The sequence below is a fragment of the Anolis sagrei genome, chromosome 2 (assembly GCF_037176765.1).
Source record: "Anolis sagrei isolate rAnoSag1 chromosome 2, rAnoSag1.mat, whole genome shotgun sequence".
Taxonomy (NCBI): domain Eukaryota; kingdom Metazoa; phylum Chordata; class Lepidosauria; order Squamata; family Dactyloidae; genus Anolis; species Anolis sagrei.
Window position 1 is genome coordinate 178,471,106 of NC_090022.1, and position 17,828 is coordinate 178,488,933.

At 43.3% G+C, this 17,828-nt stretch overlaps 1 protein-coding gene across 1 annotated transcript; it reads right to left on the reverse strand.

Annotated features, from left to right (window-relative positions):
* Positions 1-1,878: 1,878 nt before the first annotated feature.
* Positions 1,879-15,533, reverse strand: TIMM17B (translocase of inner mitochondrial membrane 17B). Its single transcript, XM_060763140.2, has 6 exons — positions 15,426-15,533; positions 10,026-10,125; positions 7,792-7,855; positions 5,152-5,280; positions 4,932-5,042; positions 1,879-2,319 (listed from the first exon to the last, which is right to left on the reverse strand). The coding sequence occupies exons 1-6, from the start codon at positions 15,449-15,451 to the stop codon at positions 2,231-2,233; spliced, it is 519 nt and encodes a 172-aa protein (XP_060619123.1). The 5' UTR covers positions 15,452-15,533; the 3' UTR covers positions 1,879-2,230.
* Between the last annotated feature and the right edge of the window lie 2,295 nt (positions 15,534-17,828).

Sequence of the window (17,828 nt, forward strand, 5' to 3'; positions counted from 1 at the left end):
CATTAGCTGGAAATGAACACAAATCTCATTATAGCTCATGGATAAGGCAAAAGCACAGTGGGGAACAGGAAGAACCTACCTTGTTACTGCATGACTATAGGAAAGATCAAGCAATCTTGAGATTGGAAAGCAGCTTACAGATTGGCCTTTGGCTGCCTTTTCCTTAAGGACTGCTACTCTTGGATACAGGCAGTGGAATAGGAGATCTCCCAGCCTTATGAGAGGAAATTAGCAGCACTGAGGCATCTGTTCAGAGGTTTCCTGATGCAATGCACCTAATGGTTCTTTTCCTTCTCACCTTATTACTTATTCTCACATTTAAGCAGATATTCAAGGACTGGGGCCAAAGAGCTCAACTGTATTTACACTAGCGTACATGGATTACACAAAATATTTTACACATGAGCCAACAATGTGATGTGGCGGCAAAAAAAGCCAATGGGATTTTGGCCTGCATCAATAGGAGCATAGTGTCTAGATCTAGGGAAGTAATGCTACCCCTCTATTCTGCTTTGGTTAGACCACATCTGGAATACTGTGTCCAATTCTGGGCACCACAACTGAAGAGAGATGTTGACAAGCTGGAATGTGTCCAGAGGAGGGCGACTCAAATGATCAAGGGTCTGGAGAACAAGCCCTATGAGGAGTGGCTTAAGGAGCTGGGCATGTTTAGCCTGAAGAGGAGAAGGCTGAGAGGAGATATGATAGCCATGTATAAATATGTGAGAGGAAGTCACAGGGAGGAGGGAGCAAGCTTGTTTTCTGCTTCCCTGGAGACTAGGATGCAAAACGACGGCTTCAAACTACAAGAAAGGCGATTCCATCAGAACATGAGGAAGAACTTCCTGACTGTGAGAGCTGTTCAGCAGTGGAACTCTCTGCCCCGGAGTGTGGTGGAGGCTCCTTCTTTGGAAGCTTTTAAACAGAGGCTGGATGGCCATCTGTCAGGGGTGCTTTGAATGCAATATTCCTGCTTCTTGGCAGGGGGTTGGACTGGATGGCCCATGAGGTCTATTCCGACTCTATGATTCTATTACACAAAATATTTTTGAATAATCCTGAAAGATAAGCAACCCAAAGGACAGGGAAATCAAGCCTGATGTGCCAGGTTTGGTTTTTATATCAAGCCAGTCTGCATTCTCATTTTAATGTATCACAGCAAATGTATTTTAAAAAGGAAGTACATGATGGATATATATACACCATGTTTGTAGCCCTTTGTATTGATGATATGGATGCCTGGGCCTCTCAGGGGCAGCCTGGCATACATGTGGGGGCTCACATAAATCTGGTTTACCCAACAGTTTTGGGTCATTCTACCTCCACAACTAGAAGGCTGCTTCAACAGACTGTATAAAAACTTTGGGATGATATGAATCTCTCTTTCCGGCCCTTCAAGTCATCTTGTTTCATAACTTTAAAGATGCTGCAAATGTATGCACTTGTGCTTTCACAATAAATCTTGGCTGCAAGATATATTTACTCTAAATGGAGGACAACCTGCCAGCAATGTTCTTGTTGGGATCTGCCAACATTTTGCAGAATCAAGCAGGGCCCGGGGGGGGGGGGGTTACTGATCACCCGATACGAAAGGCTTCACAATATGGCAGCAGGGCTACATTTTGGCTTAGTTACCTCAGAAATCATGGATTCTAATCAGGAGGGGCCTGCAACAAGCTATGGATCTCTTTGAACTGCAGGTTCTTGCTGTGTCACCAGATACAAGCTCGGAGCACGCATTAATGCCCTTACTTACCTACAAGACCTGGGAAAGAAAGGCACAGACTGTTCTTCCTACAGATTTTTGAAAATCCGCAAGGGAAGGACTCTCCAATGTACTCAGAAGAAAGAAGCACAAACATGCCTACACACAAGGTAGCCCTTTTAAAAGTTCTTTGTTACAGTCAATGAACCATTACCATACTCTGGGACTTACAAGATGAGAAATTATTTGGGAATCGTTGCTGGGTAAGTTCTTGCATAGAACTGATCATGAGGTGCATCGCTTCACTGGCCCAAGATGTTCCCTAACCCCAGAGAGGTAGATATTTCATAAATCCTCTAATCCTTTCCCCTGCTTCTTCTCTCCTAAGGAAAATTCTAGGAAGCACATCCATTGCGGGCTTTGTTTGCTTGTTTCTGCTGCTGGGTGAAAGTCTCAAGGAATTTCGAGGGGAAAATCCTGTTCAGTCCCTGCAAACTTCAGAAAGATCCTCGATTCACAACTGCTTCACTGATAGTGTCCATAGCCTGGATATCCTGTTGGCGGTGAGCCGTCCTTGGGAGGCAGCTGGCTGGGATCTTCTCCAAAGGGGTTGGCTGAAAAGTGAAGGTGAAAGACTGGTGAGTGGCAAGCAAAAGAGGTCAGGCAGCTCAAGACAGGGCATTCGGGATCAGAACTCTCTTCCCAATTTCTATTGGGAAGAGAGTGGTGAGGATTTAGATGAGGCTGACTCAATAACAAATTTATTTATTTATTTATTTCGAGTATTTCTACCCTGCCCTTCTCAACCTCCAAGGGGGCACTCAGGGCGGCTTACAATCTGCACAATTCGATGCCACATTCAACAAAGTAAAAATATAACAATTATAAATAGTTAAAACATTCAAATAATACAATAACAACTAAAAAGAAAAGCCAATCTACTGGCCAACGTTCACCAAGTTCTAAAATCCGTAAGTTCATTCAACATTATCATTGTCATTATCATAATCCTTTCCAAACTCTGGTCGCCATTGCCTTGTCGGTCTGCCAGATTACCCATATCCATGTTTTCAACTTCTTTCTGAAGGAGAGGAGGGATGTCGATGACCTAATTTTCCCGGGGAGTGAATTCCACAGGCGAGGGGCCACCACCGAGAAGTCCCTGTCCCTCGTCCTCACCAGTCTCACTTGTGATAAAGATGGGGCCGAGAGCAGGGCCTCCCCAGAAGATCTTAAACTCCGAGATGGGACGTAGAAGGAGATATGTTCGGACAGGTACGCTGGGCCGGAGCCGTATAGGGTTTTATAGGTCAAGACCAGCACTTTGAATTGTGCTCGGAACTGGATCGGCAGCCAGTGGAGCTGACATAGCAGAGGGGTGGTGAGCCCCCTGTATGATGCTCCAGTGAGTAATCTAGCTGCTGCCCGCTGGACTAACTGAAGTTTCCGAACAGTCTTCAAAGGCAACCCCAGGTAGAGCGCATTGCAGTAATCTATTCGGGATGTAACAAGAGCGTGGACCACTGTGGCCAGATCAGGCTTCTGGCACACAAAGATATGAGAAAGCCCAACTTTTGAATTTTCTTGCTACAAAACAGGTTGAAATTTACACCTCTAAAAGGAAAGGGGGAAAGGTGTCAGACGCTGTGGGAAGGCAGTGCAGTGTGAATATAATCACTACCAAAGTGCCAGTCACTTTGAGAAGGGGCTTGGATGAGGAAGGTGCACACATTGCATAATGAGGTGGGGAGAAGAGAAACTTCTGGAAGTTCTTTCTATTCCTCTCTGCTCATATGAGGAAACGGTGACTTTTCCCTTACAAGATATTGAAGGATGGAATATAAAGGAATATGTTTTGTCCCTAACAATATCCTTTTTGCCCCTGACAACATCAGTTAACTGGCATAAAATTTGCTTTTCCCAGCTGAGATCCAGAATTCCTCTTCTATATTTTAATCCACCAAACCCAATGCAAGCTACTGAGAACTAAGCCCCACATGCGATAGAGAACCAAACCCCACCTGCAAATGCAATACAATCCTGGCAATAGCCTTTCATTAAACAAGGCAGAAAAGCTGAACACTGCCCCACAGCAGGATCCTTCTGATTTCTCAGCCACTCCCTCTGTGACAAATTAATCTAATCACGACAATTTTAATTTTACATAAAATATGTTTTAAGGGGGTTTAAGATCAGGGATGCTTTGCTTGTGGGTTCTCGTTTTGACATAGGTTGGGCTACTTAATCCTTGAGCTCCCCTCCATCATTTTATGATTTTAATCCACATACTAGCCATCCCCTGCCACGCGTTGCTGTGGTCCACATGGGGGTTTTGTGTAGGAGGTTTGGCCCAATTCTATCGTTGGTGGGATTCAGAATGCTCTGTGATTGTAGGTGAACTATAAATCCCAGCAACAACAACTCCTGAATGTCAAGATTCTATTTTCCCCAAACTCTAACAGTATTCACATTTGGGCATATTGAGTATTTGTGTAGAATTTGGTCCAGATCCACCAAACCCTTCCAGTATTTTCTTTTGGTCATGGGAGTGCTGTGTGCCAAGACTGGTTCAATTCCATCATTGCTGGAGTTCAGAATGCTCTTTGATTGTAGGTGAATTATAACTCCCAGCAACTACAACTCCCAAGTGTCAAGGTTATTTCCCCCAAACTCCACCAGTGTTCACATTTGGGCATACTGAGTATTTGTGCAAAGTTTGGTCCAGATCTATCATTGTTTGAGTCCACAGTGATCTCTGGATGAAGGTGAACTACAACTCCAAAACCAAAGGACACTGCCCCCCAAACCCTTCCAGCATTTTCTGTTGGTCATGGGAGAACTGTGTGCCGAGTTTGGTTCAATTCCATCATTGGTGAGTTGAGAATGCTCTTTGATTGTAGGTGAGCTATAAATCCCAGCAACTACAACTCCCAAATGACAAAATCTTTTTTTTTTAGTGAAGGGCATACATTGGGTTGTTAGGTGTATTGTGTCCAAATTTGGTGCCAATTCGTCCAGTGGTTTTTGAGTTCTGTTAATCCCACAAACGAACATTACATTTTTATTTATATAGATAATCATCATTTTGGGATACAGACAACAGGAAATGACAGGAGGTTCTTGTGAGGATGTCTGCGCCCAGCAAAAAAGTCATCCAAATACATTTTTTAGGAGGATCTGAAGTTCCCTATTATTTGATTTTGCATCTCATTTCTCCAACACTTACGATTCTGGAACTGCTGGGCTGTGTACCTCGTCAGCAAAATCCCGACGCCTTCTATCAGAGCAAGCAAGATGCCTCCCATCATGGCTGACCCGACCATGGCCAGGGGCCCACCTGAGAGGAACCATAACTTGTTACAAAACCCTGTTTGAGACTCAGATCACTTAATCATGAGGGGAAAGGGCTGGGGGCTACATTTCCAGGGTCAAGGACCATCACTTACTCCGAGATGCTAACACAGCCCCAGTGAGTGCTCCGCTGGTGATGGAGTTCCAAGGATCCTCCTTTCCCCGCATCTTCACCAGGCCACAGTCGATGGTGGAGAAGAGCCCACCCCACACAGCAAAGCTGCCTATTATGAGGAAGAAGGGGAGGATTTGGATCCAGAGCTACTCCTTACAAGATCAATATTCTGTACCAAACAAAAATGTTTGCTTTGTGTTATGCATGTTCGACACAAGTGCTGAACTGTACAGAGACTGGCCAGAAGCCTAAAATCCACTGACAAAGAATGAGCGGCACTGGCATAAAAAAAATCACAAGCGCACAAAGGACTTAAAGGGAAGAGAATTCAGCCTGAGTTCCTGGGGATAACAGACAGTGCAGAACACAAAGATGTTTTATCCTGTTGAATAACAGATTCTCAAACTAAACTTAGAAACAATGAGCTATAATAATTGAAATCCACAAACATGTGGACAATTTCAACAGAAAGGAGGAAACCATGAAAATGAACAAAATCTGGCTACCAGTATTTAAAAAAACTCTAAACTTACAACAGCAAACAACAGAGGGGAAACCATCAGGCACATCGAATCACCTCTCAACAAAAGATTGCCCCAGGCACTGCCAGGCCATCAAATGCTAATCAAGGTGGTCAGTTGAAACATTCACACCTAGCTCCAACAGACAAGAGTTCTTTGCCCCACCCTGGTCATTCCACATATTATACCTATTTTCCTAGTTCCAATAGACCTCGCTACCTCTGAGGATGCTTGCCATAGATGCACGTGAAACGTCAGGAGAGAATGCCTCTCGAACATGGGCATATAGCCCGAAAAAACCTACAACAACCCAGCTATAATAATTCTTCGTATTTACCTACAACGAAATTTGACTCAAGAACTCAAGTTCTATACAGGTTCCTGGAGTTTCATGTAAGCAGACACAAACAGGCTAAAGAGCTTACAATCTCCAACATCCTTAGACCCACCGCAAACTAGGTTCCTGCAGGAGCAAACCTTGCCAGCACGTCCCTGACGTCATCAGACTCCGCCTCTCGCCCCGCCCCTTTCTCCGCCCCTTTCTCCGTGCCAGCGTGGTTTTTCCTTTGCTAGGGCAGCATTGCCAGCGTACTCTCTCAGTTGGCAGAATTCAACTGAGAGAATATGCGGGCAATGCTGCCCTAGCAAAGGAAAAACCACTCTCACACGGAGAAAGGGCAGAGAAAGGGGCGGGGAGAGAGGTGCAGTCTCATGACGTCAGGGACGTGCTAGCAAGGTTTGCTCCCGCAATAACCTAGTTTGCGGCGGCTCTTAGAGATTGTAGCATGTTCCAACAACAAGGGGCCTGGAGAGAAGCTTCTTCTCATGCCCACCCGCCAATCCCACCTCTCATTTACAAAACAACAATTTACAAAGTGTAACCCTGGTTTTCAGAAACCCAGTCATAATGATAATCAGATTGTCTTTTCACTTTTATGTACTCCAATAGATAATCCACTGTTTTATGGTGAGCCTGAGAGCTAAGTGTGCATTTTTATTTACTACTAGCTGTCCCCTGCCACGCGTTGCTGTGGCCCACATAGGGGTTCTGTGTGGGAGGTTTGGTCCAATTCTATCATTGGTGGGGTTCAGAATGCTCTGTGATTGTAGGTGAACTATAAATCCCAGCAACTACAACTTCCAAATGTCAAGATTCTATTTTCCCCAAACTCCACCAGTGTTCACATTTGAGCATATTGAGCATTCATGTAGTTTGGTCCAGATCCATCATTTTAGTCCACAGTGATCTCTGGATTTAGGTGAACTACAACTCCAAAACCAAAGGACACTGCCCATCAAACCCTTCCAGTATTTTCTGTTCATCATGGGAGAACTGTGTGCCAAGTTTGGTTCAATTCCATTGTTGGTGGGGTTCAGAATGCTCTTTGATTGTAGGTGAACTATAAATCCCAGCAACTACCACTCCCAAATGACAAAATCATTTTTTTTGAGTGAAGGACATACATTGGGTTGTTAGGTGTCTTGTGTCCAAATTTGGTGTCAATTCGTCCAGTGGTTTTTGAGTTCTGTTAATCCCACAAACGAACATTACAGTTTTATTTATATAGATGGCCATTCACTTTAAGGCTGCAATTCACACTTTCTTGGACACTCCTGTCACTATATCCAGTGGGACTAAGCAGGCACTAACAAGATGGGAGTAGGCTATAAAAGTAACGAAATATGAATGAATCAACACCAGTACTCCATTTGACACCTGCCTTTCTCCTTAATTTCCCTTTCCTTTTTTTCCAGTGATTTCTTTATATATATTAAGTAAATTAAGTTTATATTCCACCTTTCCTCCAAAAAAATAAATAAAATTGTTACTTCTCATTTTATCCTCACAATAAGCCAGACAGAAAGGACAGGTCCAGGTATGGAAGAGAAGGAAACAGAGCTTCGTCCATTGTTGTATTCTGAGCCTATAGATTTTAGCCCAAATCTCCTCAGTCTTGATCCAACTCATTAACAAGGTTTTTAGTTCTTCCCCTAAAAACAACATTAATTCCCTTTCTCCCTAAACTTACAACCTTTCTGCCCTGTCTGTAGAGTCACACATCACACATACAGTCCAAAGGGCTCGGGCCCTTCCTTACCTCCAATCTGTGGTGCTCTGACCCTGATAGCATTAATACTGCCTCTGAATCGATGCTTGACCCCCTAGAAATGAAGAGAAACAACATCTACTTTAGGCATGGGCCTCCTTGGTTTATACAGAGGACTTAATAAGCTCAAAAGAGTGGGAGAGGACAGTTTCAAATGAATGCGGAAGAATTCTAATTTAGGACATAGAAGATTGCAAAAAGTATAGACCAATGGAGAAGCAAGAGAACTTTGGGAGATGTCTACTTCAGTCAGCCAAAATTAACCTGAAGTAAACATTTCCCAGGAGATCTGGAAGGACGATGATCTATAGGATATTATCTTTGGACACCCCACCTTTGGAATGATCTGCCAGAAGCTTTGGCTGCAATGTGAATTTAAATCAGCAGTAAAGACCAGTTTCCAGATGGGCCTATCCAAATTATTTTTTAAATTATAGTTTTTAAAGTGTTTTTGATGAATTTTAATAAGTATTGGTTTTATATACTGTTTCAACTGATGCTATGCTTGTTATATTATTTGTTGCTATTCCCTGCCTTGATCTGCATGGAGAGGTGGGGAAGAAATAAATATTCTTATGATTAACATAACAGTTTCTCCAGGTCTTATGATTCACATCTCATTTCCCAATCCCAGTATTACCACGGAGCCACAAACCAGTATTACCAGTTAACTGTTCGTTTTCAGCCATTTGTTGATCTTTATGATAGCTGTACAAGGCAACTGCTTTCCATTTACACCAGCTCTCTCCTGCTGTGTTTCTTGCTACCAATGAATGTTTTATTTCCACCGCTCTCAAAAGTGAAATGTTGATAAACAATGACCACAGAAAGAGTCTCCACTTTTGCAATCTTTTTGGTGTTGAATATACTTTAATATTATAGTTATTTATTAATATATTTACATACGACTTGATAAGAAAGATCTCAAGGCAAGGTACAGACCGAAGACCAACTTTAAACTATCTTAGAGGGAATTTAACTCGAAAATGACTTGGAAAAATACTAAAAAAATCAAAAACCCACTTTGAAACTGTTTCAAGCAGGTGTTCAATATAATAACACCCCACCACCTAAGCAGTCCAAGACATCTTGCTTCTTCACTTGTTTACTGCATTTTTCTCTCAACTATCTTTGTAAAACAATGAGTTACATATGAAAAACTACAAAATAATACAATATAACTCTCTCTCTCTCTCTCTCTCTATATATATATATATATATATACACACACACACACACCAACACCTAGCTTCTGGTGCCTGTATACATGACAAAACTGCACTGGAGGACTGTGCAAATGGCCAAATGAAGGAAGAAAAAAGAAAGAAAGGGGGAAAGAGCAAAGACAGAGGGGAGCAGAAGACATTTCCATCTTGTCTTCTGCCTATATCATCAGTTGGGAGGCCCTTCCCCCCTCTGGCACCAACTGCTGCTCTGGCCAGAGTGAAGACAGAGGGGAGCAGAAGACAGTTCCCTCTTGTCTTTACTAATTATAAAATATATTGTATATACATATGATATTTATAATATTATAATATAATACAATATAATACTAGTAATAATAATAATACAATATTATAATTATATATTTACATTACATGTAATATTACTAATAATATTACAATATAATGGTATAGTGCAATATAGTAATATATAATACTGATACTGTACTATGTTAATAATATAATATATTGTATGAAAATATATATTGAAAGTCGCTCTGAATCTCCTTCGAGGTGAGAAGGGTAGCATATAAATGCCGTAAATAAATAAATAATAAAGATATGAGGAAAGAGATGAAAGAGAAAGATGGCATCAAAGAGGACAAAAGTGGAAAGGAGACAAAAAAGGAGAGGAAAAAAGAAAAAGAAGGGGACAGGAATGAAGGGAGGGAGGGAGGGAGGAAGGAAAAGTATATGGGGAGGAAAAGTATATGAGTGAAAGCAAGGGAAGAAAGAAAGACGGACAAGTGAGAAAGTTTTATAAGGAGGAAGAAAAGCAAGCTGCAAAGAAAATGCAAACCAGAGCATATACATTACAGTATATATTCAGGATTTTTTAAAAAAAAGTTATATGAAGTAATATTAAACTACCATCTCTGTACTGCAGAAATGAAAAGTGAGAGAATAGAGGCATCTCTAAGACAGAACTAGGCAATTTTCAAAAGTGCTAGATTTACTATTTGGAGTGATTTTTTAAAAAAGAGGTTAAAACTTGGAACTCACCACTGGAGCATTGCGGAAGCCTTTCACAGCCTGGAAGACACCCCCACCAATCATGCCCATGGTGAAGGCGCCACCACAATCATCCACAATCCGCCATGGGCTGCCAGAAGGAATGAGAAGGAGAGTTAGCGCAGGCTGCTGAACAATCACCCTGGGGATTGGTGTGGTGAAACAACTTTACAGTGGCCCTGAAATAGTCAAAGGCTTGATATGTCTTGGAATAGTCATTAATCACATTGGAGATTGTAGTAAAAAAAACCAAAAAAACAACAGAAGACTTAGGCCCCTTCCACACAGCTGAATAAAATCCCACATTTTCTGTTTTGAAGTGGAATATATGGCAGTGTGGACTCAGATAACACTGTTCAAAGAAGATATTGTGGGATTTTCTGCCTTGATATTCTGGTTGTGTGGAAGGACTCCAAGTCTACGTGAAACAAATTGTATCTTTTCAAAAGATAGATTGCATCCCCATACATTTTGTTACTACAATTAATCTATGTCTCCGAATTTCTTAGAAGGAGTAGGTTTAACTCCCAGTTCGCTAGCAAACTGAATTACCGTGTCATGATATGATGCATGTCTAAAAAAGTGTATCCCCAACAGGAAATGGTTGGAAATGGTTGGAAAGCTCTAGTCTAGATGGACTGGTGGCACTTAAAAGTGTGGCACAATCTTTTCATGGCAGTGGGATTGTTCTTTCATCTATTTCTACACAATCTTTCCCCCATGGATGCATCTCCACTGCAGAATTATGTCTCAATGTTATGGGAACCTGGGAATTATAGTTTTTGTGAGGCATCCATCCTTAATAGAGAAGGCTAAAGACCTTGTAAAACAATAGCTCCCATGATTTCACAGCAATGAGGCATGGCAGTTAAAAGTAGTGTCAAACTGCAATAATTAATGACTTGGATGAAGGTCTAGAGCAGGGGTCCCCAAACTAAGGCCCTTGGGCCGGATATGGCCCTCCAAGGTCATTTATCCGGCCCTTGCTCAGGGTCAACCTAAGTCTGAAATGACTTGAAATCACACAACAACAACAACAATCCTATCTCATTAGCCAAAAGCAGGCCCACATTTCCCACTGAAATACTAATAAGTTTATATTTTTAATTATTGTATTGTTTTTAAGTGTTTTTTGCACTACAAATAAGATATGTGCGGTGTGCATAGGAATTCATGTTCTTTTCAAATTAAAATCCAGCCCTCCAAAAGTTTGAGGGACTGTGACCTGGCCCTTTGTTTAAAAAGTTTGAGGACCCCTGGTTTAGAGGGCATGCTTATCAAATTTGCAGATAACACCAAATTAGGATGGATAGCTTGATAGATGCAGGGAATGCTGTGGATGTAGCATATCTTGATTTCAATAAGGCCTTTGACAAAGTCACCCATGACCTTCTTGCAAGCAAACTAGACAAATGTGGGCTAGGCAATACTACTATCAGGTGGATCTATAATTGATTAAGTGACTGAACCCAAAGGGTGCTCACTAATAGTTCCACTTCATCCTGGAAAGAAGTGAGTAGTGGAGTACTGCAGGGTTTGCTCCTGGGGCCAGGAGCTGTTCAACATATTTATTAATGTCTTGGATGAAAGTTTAAGGGGCATGCTTATCAAGTTTGCAGATGACACCAAATTAGGAGAGATAGCTAATATTCCAGAGGACAGAATTCAAATGGACCTAAACAGATTAGAGAGCTGGACCAAAACTAACACAATGAATTTCAACAAAGACAAAAGTAAGATATGGCATTTAGGTAGAAAAAAATGAAATGCAAAGATACAGGATGGGTGATGTGAGAAAAACATTGGAGTCTTCATGAACAACAACTTGAACATGAGCCAACAGTGTGATGCAGCAGCTCAAAAAGCCAATGCGATTTTGGGCTGCATCAAAAGGAGTATAGCGTCTAGATTGAAGGAAATCGTGGTGCCTCTCTATTCTGCTTTGATCAGATCCCACCTGGTATAATAATGGGTCTTAATCTGGGCACTGCAATTCAAGGAGGATATTGACAAGCTGGGAGGTGTCCAAAGAAGGGGGGGCTAAAATGATCAAAGGTCTGGAGACCAGGAATCCCTATGAGGAACGTCTTAAAGAACTGGGTCTGTTTAGCCTGCAGAAGAGAAGGTTGAGAAGAAACATGATTGCCATGTATAAATATGTGAAAGGGTGTCATAAGGAAGAGGGAACAGGCTTGCTTTCTGATGCCTTTGAAACTCTTCAAATTCTACCTAAACATTAGGAAGAATTAGGTGCTTTGAATGCAATTTTCCTGCTTCTGGATGGCCTATGTGGTCTCTTCCAATTCTATGATTCTATAAGAACTTCCTGACTGTAAGACACTGGTTCTCAACCTGTGGGTCCCCAGGTGTTTTGACCTATAATTCCCAGAAATACCAGCCAGTTTACCAGCTGTTGGGATTTCTGGGAGTTGGAGGCCAAAACATCTGGGGGGACACAGGTTGAGAACCACTGCTGTATGAGCTGTTTAGCAGTGGTACTCTCTGCCTTGGAGTGTGGTGGAAGCTCCTTCCTTGGAAACTTTTAAACAGAGGCTGGATGACCATCTGTCAGGGGTACTTTGATGCTGCTTTTCCAGCGTGGCAGGGGATTGGCCTAGAATACTAGATGGTCAATGTGGTCTCTTCCAACTCTATTATTCTATGATTCTAAGAGTTCCCCTGGTGGCGCAGGGGGTTAAACTGCTGAACTTGCTGACCAAAAGGTTGCTGGTTCAAATCCAGGGAGCGGGGTGAGCTCCCACTGTTAGGCTCAGCTTCTGCCAACCTAGTAGTTTGAAAACATGCAAATGTGAGTAGCTCAATAGGTACCACTCCGAGGGGAAGATAAGGGCGCTCCGTGCAGTCATGCCGGCCACATGACCTTGGAAGTGTCTATGGACGACGCCGGCTCTTCGGCTTAGAAATGGAGATGAGCACCACCACACACAGTTGGACTCAACTGAACTTAATGTGTGAGTCTACACTGCCAGATAATCTGGGATCAGATCCTAGGACATAGGGCTGTTTAGATCCAGCCTGAGTCTACGTCCTCAAATCTTATGAACTTTATTCTTGTTCAGTCTCTAAGGTGCTACAAGATTCCTATTGCAAGTACTAATTAAGTATAATATATATTTCATCAAATTTTGAGTGGATTTTCAAGCATCAGTTTCTTTACAAAGTAAGGAATCGGGTAGTTTTGTATAAACAAAGTTTTAGCTTCTGTGACGGCTAGGTTCAACAGTTACTACCTACCAGAATTTTCGATTTGCAGACTGCTCAGAATATATTCTTGACCTAGATCATTAGTTATATAGTTATGTATTTGTATACAATTCTCTATTTTGGTGCTCACTGTACATTTTATAATATGCTGTCGAAGGCTTTCATGGCTGGAATCACTGGATTGCTGTGAGTTTTCGGGTCTGTGTGGCTATGTTCCGGAGGCATTCTCTCCTGACATTTCACCCACATCTATGGCTAGCATCCTCACAGGTGAGGAGCCCCCAGTGGCGCAGTGGGTTAAACCCCTGTGCCGGCAGGACTGAAGACCGACAGGTCGCAGGTTCGAATCCGGGGAGAGGCGGATGATCTCCCTCTATCAGCTCCAGCTCCTCATGCAGGGAGATGAGAGAAGCCTCCCACAAGGATGATAAAAACATTCAATCATCCAGGCGTCCCCTGGGCAACGTCCTTGCAGACGGCCAATTCTCTCACACCAGAAGCGAGCTGGGTTTAGAAAAGCCAGAGGAACGAGAGACCAGATTGCCAATATCCACTGGATAATGGAGAAAGGCAGGGAGTTTCAGAAAAACATCTATTTCTGCTTCATTGACTATTCTAAAGCCTTTGACTGTATGGATCATAATAAATTGTGGCAAGTTCCTGGTGGGATGGGCATCCCAAGCCACCTTGTCTCTCTCCTGAGGAATCTGTACAAGGACCAAGTAGCAACAGTAAGAACTGACCACGGAACAACAGACTGGTTCAAGATTGGGAAAGGCGTACGGCAAGGCTGCATACTCTCACCCAACCTTTTTAACTTGTATGCAGAACACATCATGCGATGCGCGGGGCTTGAGGAATGCAAAGCTGGGGTGAAAATTGCTGGAAGAAACATTAACAACCTCAGATATGCAGATGACACCACTCTGATGGCCGAAAGCGAGGAGGAGCTGAGGAGCCTTCTAATCAAGGTGAAAGAAGAAAGCGCAAAAGCTGGGTTGCAGCTAAACATCAAAAAAACCAAGATTATGGCAAAAAGAATGATTGACAACTGGAAAATATAGGGAGAAAATGTGGAGGCCGTGACAAACTTTGTATTTCTAGGCGCAAAGATTACTGCAGATGCAGACTGTGGCCAGGAAATCAGAAGACGCTTACTTCTTGGGAGGAGAGCAATGTCCAGTCTCGATAAAATCGTAAAGAGTAGAGACATCACACTGGCAACAAAGATCCGCCTAGTCAAAGCCATGGTATTCCCTGTAGTAACCTATGGATGTGAGAGCTGGACCATAGGGAAGGCTGAGCAAAGGAAGATAGATGCTTTTGAACTGTGGTATTGGAGGAATGTCCTGAGAGTGCCTTGGACTGCGAGAAGACCCAACCAGTCCATCCTCCAGGAAATAAAGCCCGACTGCTCATTGGAGGGAAGGATACTAGAGACAAAGTTGAAGTACTTTGGCCACATCATGAGGAGACAGCAAAGCCTAGAGAAGACAATTATGCTGGGGAAAGTGGAAGGCAAAAGGAAGAGGGGCCGGCCAAGGGCAAGATGGATGGATGGCATCCTTGAAGTGACTGGACTGACCTTGAAGGAGCTGGGGGTGGTGACAGCCGACAGGGAGCTCTGGCGTGGGCTGGTCCATGAGGTCACGAAGAGTCGGAGATGACTGAACGAATGAACAACAACAAGAAGCGAGTCGCTCCTGACACGACAAAAAAAAATGTCTGGGAAAACCTTTACTTTTAGATTTCTTTACTTTTCAGTTTCTAGTGAAGCATAGTGAATAGTAAGGGATTGTGGGAGTTGTAGGGCAGCTTCCAACTCTATGATTCTACAGTGGAAATGTATCCTGAAACTCTCCTATAAGATGACTCGCCAGGAAAGTCAATAACGCTTAGTGAGGTAGAAAGAAAAAGAAGAAAGCAACTACAGGTGGGTCGGCTCAATCCTCTTTTGTGAGGTTTGTTTCCTTTCGTATTGGTAGAGAAAGATGTCTCCCTCTCAAGGGCAGCCAAAAAAGGCCTCTGATTCAGTTCCCTCCCCGAGAAAGTCAGAAGGCCCTTGTCCAGGGCGAGCAACCCAGCCCAACTCCTTTTCATGGTAATGATAAAGCAAGAAAGGCCTCCTCCTCCTCCCCCTCCAAACCCCAGCCCAAGTCCAGTTACCAGGGTTCCCGGGCATATTCCTCCATCGCTCCCAGGCGAAAGTAGCGCCGGTCACGTGAAAGGAGGAACTAGAAAGACCCGGATCACCCAACCGCCTCCGATTGGCTGCCGGTCAGCGCGTGAGGCGGGGACAAACTTCTCCGCGTGGAAGCGCCGCCAACAGGTTGGTCGTCACCATAGAGATAGGAATACAAGACTACAGTACAGTTAGGTCAAGACTGTGCCTACCACTTTAAATCCTGCTGTCTCCTCCTTCAGCATTCTGGGGTTTGTAGTTTAGGAAGGCCCAGGATTTCTCCAGTTGAGGATGTCAAAGTCTCCTCCCCAACTACAAATCTCAGAATTCTGGATTAGTATTGTCGAAGGCTTTCATGGCCAGAATCACTGGGTTGTTGTAGGTTTTTTCGGGCTTTGTCCCACCCTGGTCATTCCACAGATATATAAACCCACTTTCCTAGTTCCAACAGACCACATTACCTCTGAGGATGCTTGCCATAGATGCAGGAGAAAATGCCTCCAGAACAGTGGTTCTCAACCTGGGGTCCCCAGATGTTTTGGGCCTACAACTCCCAGAAATCCCAGCCAGTTTGCCAGCTATTAGGAATTCTGGGAGTTGTAGGCCAAAAACATCTGGGGACCCCAGGTTGAGAACCACTGCTCTAGAACATGGCCATATAGCCCGAAAAAAATCTACAACAACCCATTCTGCATTAGGTGTAAAGTGGTACACACACCCTCTACCAAAGTGTTATGTGAGGAGTGTGACAACAGAAAAGGATGGTAAATTGCATTGGAAATTCCGGGTTCTGTTTTTGTAGGGCAAATGTGGAATCTCTTGTTGTTGTTCATTCGTTCAGTCACTTCCGACTCTTCGTGACCTCATGGACCAGCCCACACCAGAGCTCCCTGTCGGCCGTCACCACCCCCAGCTCCTTCAAAGTCAATCCAGTCACTTCAAGGATGCCATCCATCCATCTTGCCTTTGGTCGGCCCCTCTTCCTTTTTCCTTCTCCAAGCTTTCCTGTCTCCTCATGATGTGGCCAAAATACTTCATCTTTGCCTCTACTATCCTTCCCTCAAAATGAGCAGTCGGGCTTTCTTTCCTGAAGTATGGACTGGTTGGATCTTCTCGCAGTCCAAGGCACTCTCAGAACTTTCCTCCAACAACACAGTTCAAAAGCATCGATCTTCCTTCGCTCAGCCTTCCCTATGGTCCAGCTCTCACATCCGTAGGTGACTACGGGGAATATAATTGCTTTAACTATTCGGATCTTTGTTGCCAGTGTGATGTCTCTACTCTTCACTATTTTATCGAGATTGGTCATTGCTCTCCTCCCAAGAAGTAAGTGTCTCTTGATTTCCTGGCCACAGTCTGCATCTGCAGTGATCTTTGCATCTAGAAATACAAAATCTGTCACTGCCTCCACGTTTCCTCCTTCTATTTGCCAGTTATCAGCCTGAATCTTGGTGTTTTTTTTTAATGTTTAACTGCAACCCAGTTTTTGCGCTTTCTTCTTTCACCTTGATTAGAAGGCTCCTCAGCTCTTCCTCGCTTTCAGTCATCAAAGTGGTGTCATCTGCATATCTAAGGTTGTTAATGTTTCTTCCAGCAATTTTCACCCCAGCCTTGCAGTCCTCAAGCCCCGCACATCGCATGATGTGTTCTGCATACAAGTTGAATAGGTTGGGGGAGAGTATTCAACCCTGCCATACACCTTTCCCAATCTTGAACCAGTCTGTTGTGCCATGGTCAGTTCTGACTGTTACTACTTGGTCCTCATACAGATTCCTCAGGAGAGAGACAAGGCGATTTGGTATGCCCATCCCACCAAGAACTTGCCACAATTTATTATGATCCACACAGCCAAAGGCTTTAGAATAGCCAATAAAGCAGAAATAGATGTTTTTCTGAAACTCCCTGCCTTTCTCCATTATCCAGCGGATACTGGCAATCTAGTCTCTCGTTCCTCTGCCTTTCCTAAACCCAGCTTGTACATCTGGCCACTCTCGCTCCATGTATTGCTAGAGTCCTCCTTGCAGGATCTTGAGCATTATCTTACTGGCATGGGAAATAAGGGCCACTGTACGGAAGTTTGAGCAATCTTTCGCATTTCCCTTTTTTGGTATGGGGATATAGGTTGATTTTTTCCAGTCTGATGGCCATTCTTGTGTTTTCCATATTTGCTGACAATTTCCTTATATCTCTAGAGAAATAATCCAACCAACCAATGAGGCCTGTCGTTTCTGTTTGAGGGCATCTCGTTAAGAAAAGAAGATTGTCTTTGATAGGCTAAGAGGGACTTAAGGGGCGGGTTGACGTGAAAGGCTTTCCCTCGCATTGGTGCATTGCCCGTTTACCTGACGATCAATAATATAAGGAGGGAAAAAATAGATGCCGAATTC

What these genes read in the sequence shown, in the direction of transcription:
- TIMM17B (XM_060763140.2), bottom strand. Translation starts at nt 15,451, where the DNA reads ATGGAGGAATATGCCCGGGAACCCTG. An exon ending in CAGAGCACCACAGATTGGAG is followed by an intron (nt 5,281 to 7,791) that starts GTAAGGAAGGGC and finishes TCCTCATAATAG; the next exon opens with GCAGCTTTGCTGTGTGGGGT. An exon ending in AGCCCAGCAGTTCCAGAATC is followed by an intron (nt 2,320 to 4,931) that starts GTAAGTGTTGGA and finishes TTCACTTTTCAG; the next exon opens with CCAACCCCTTTGGAGAAGAT.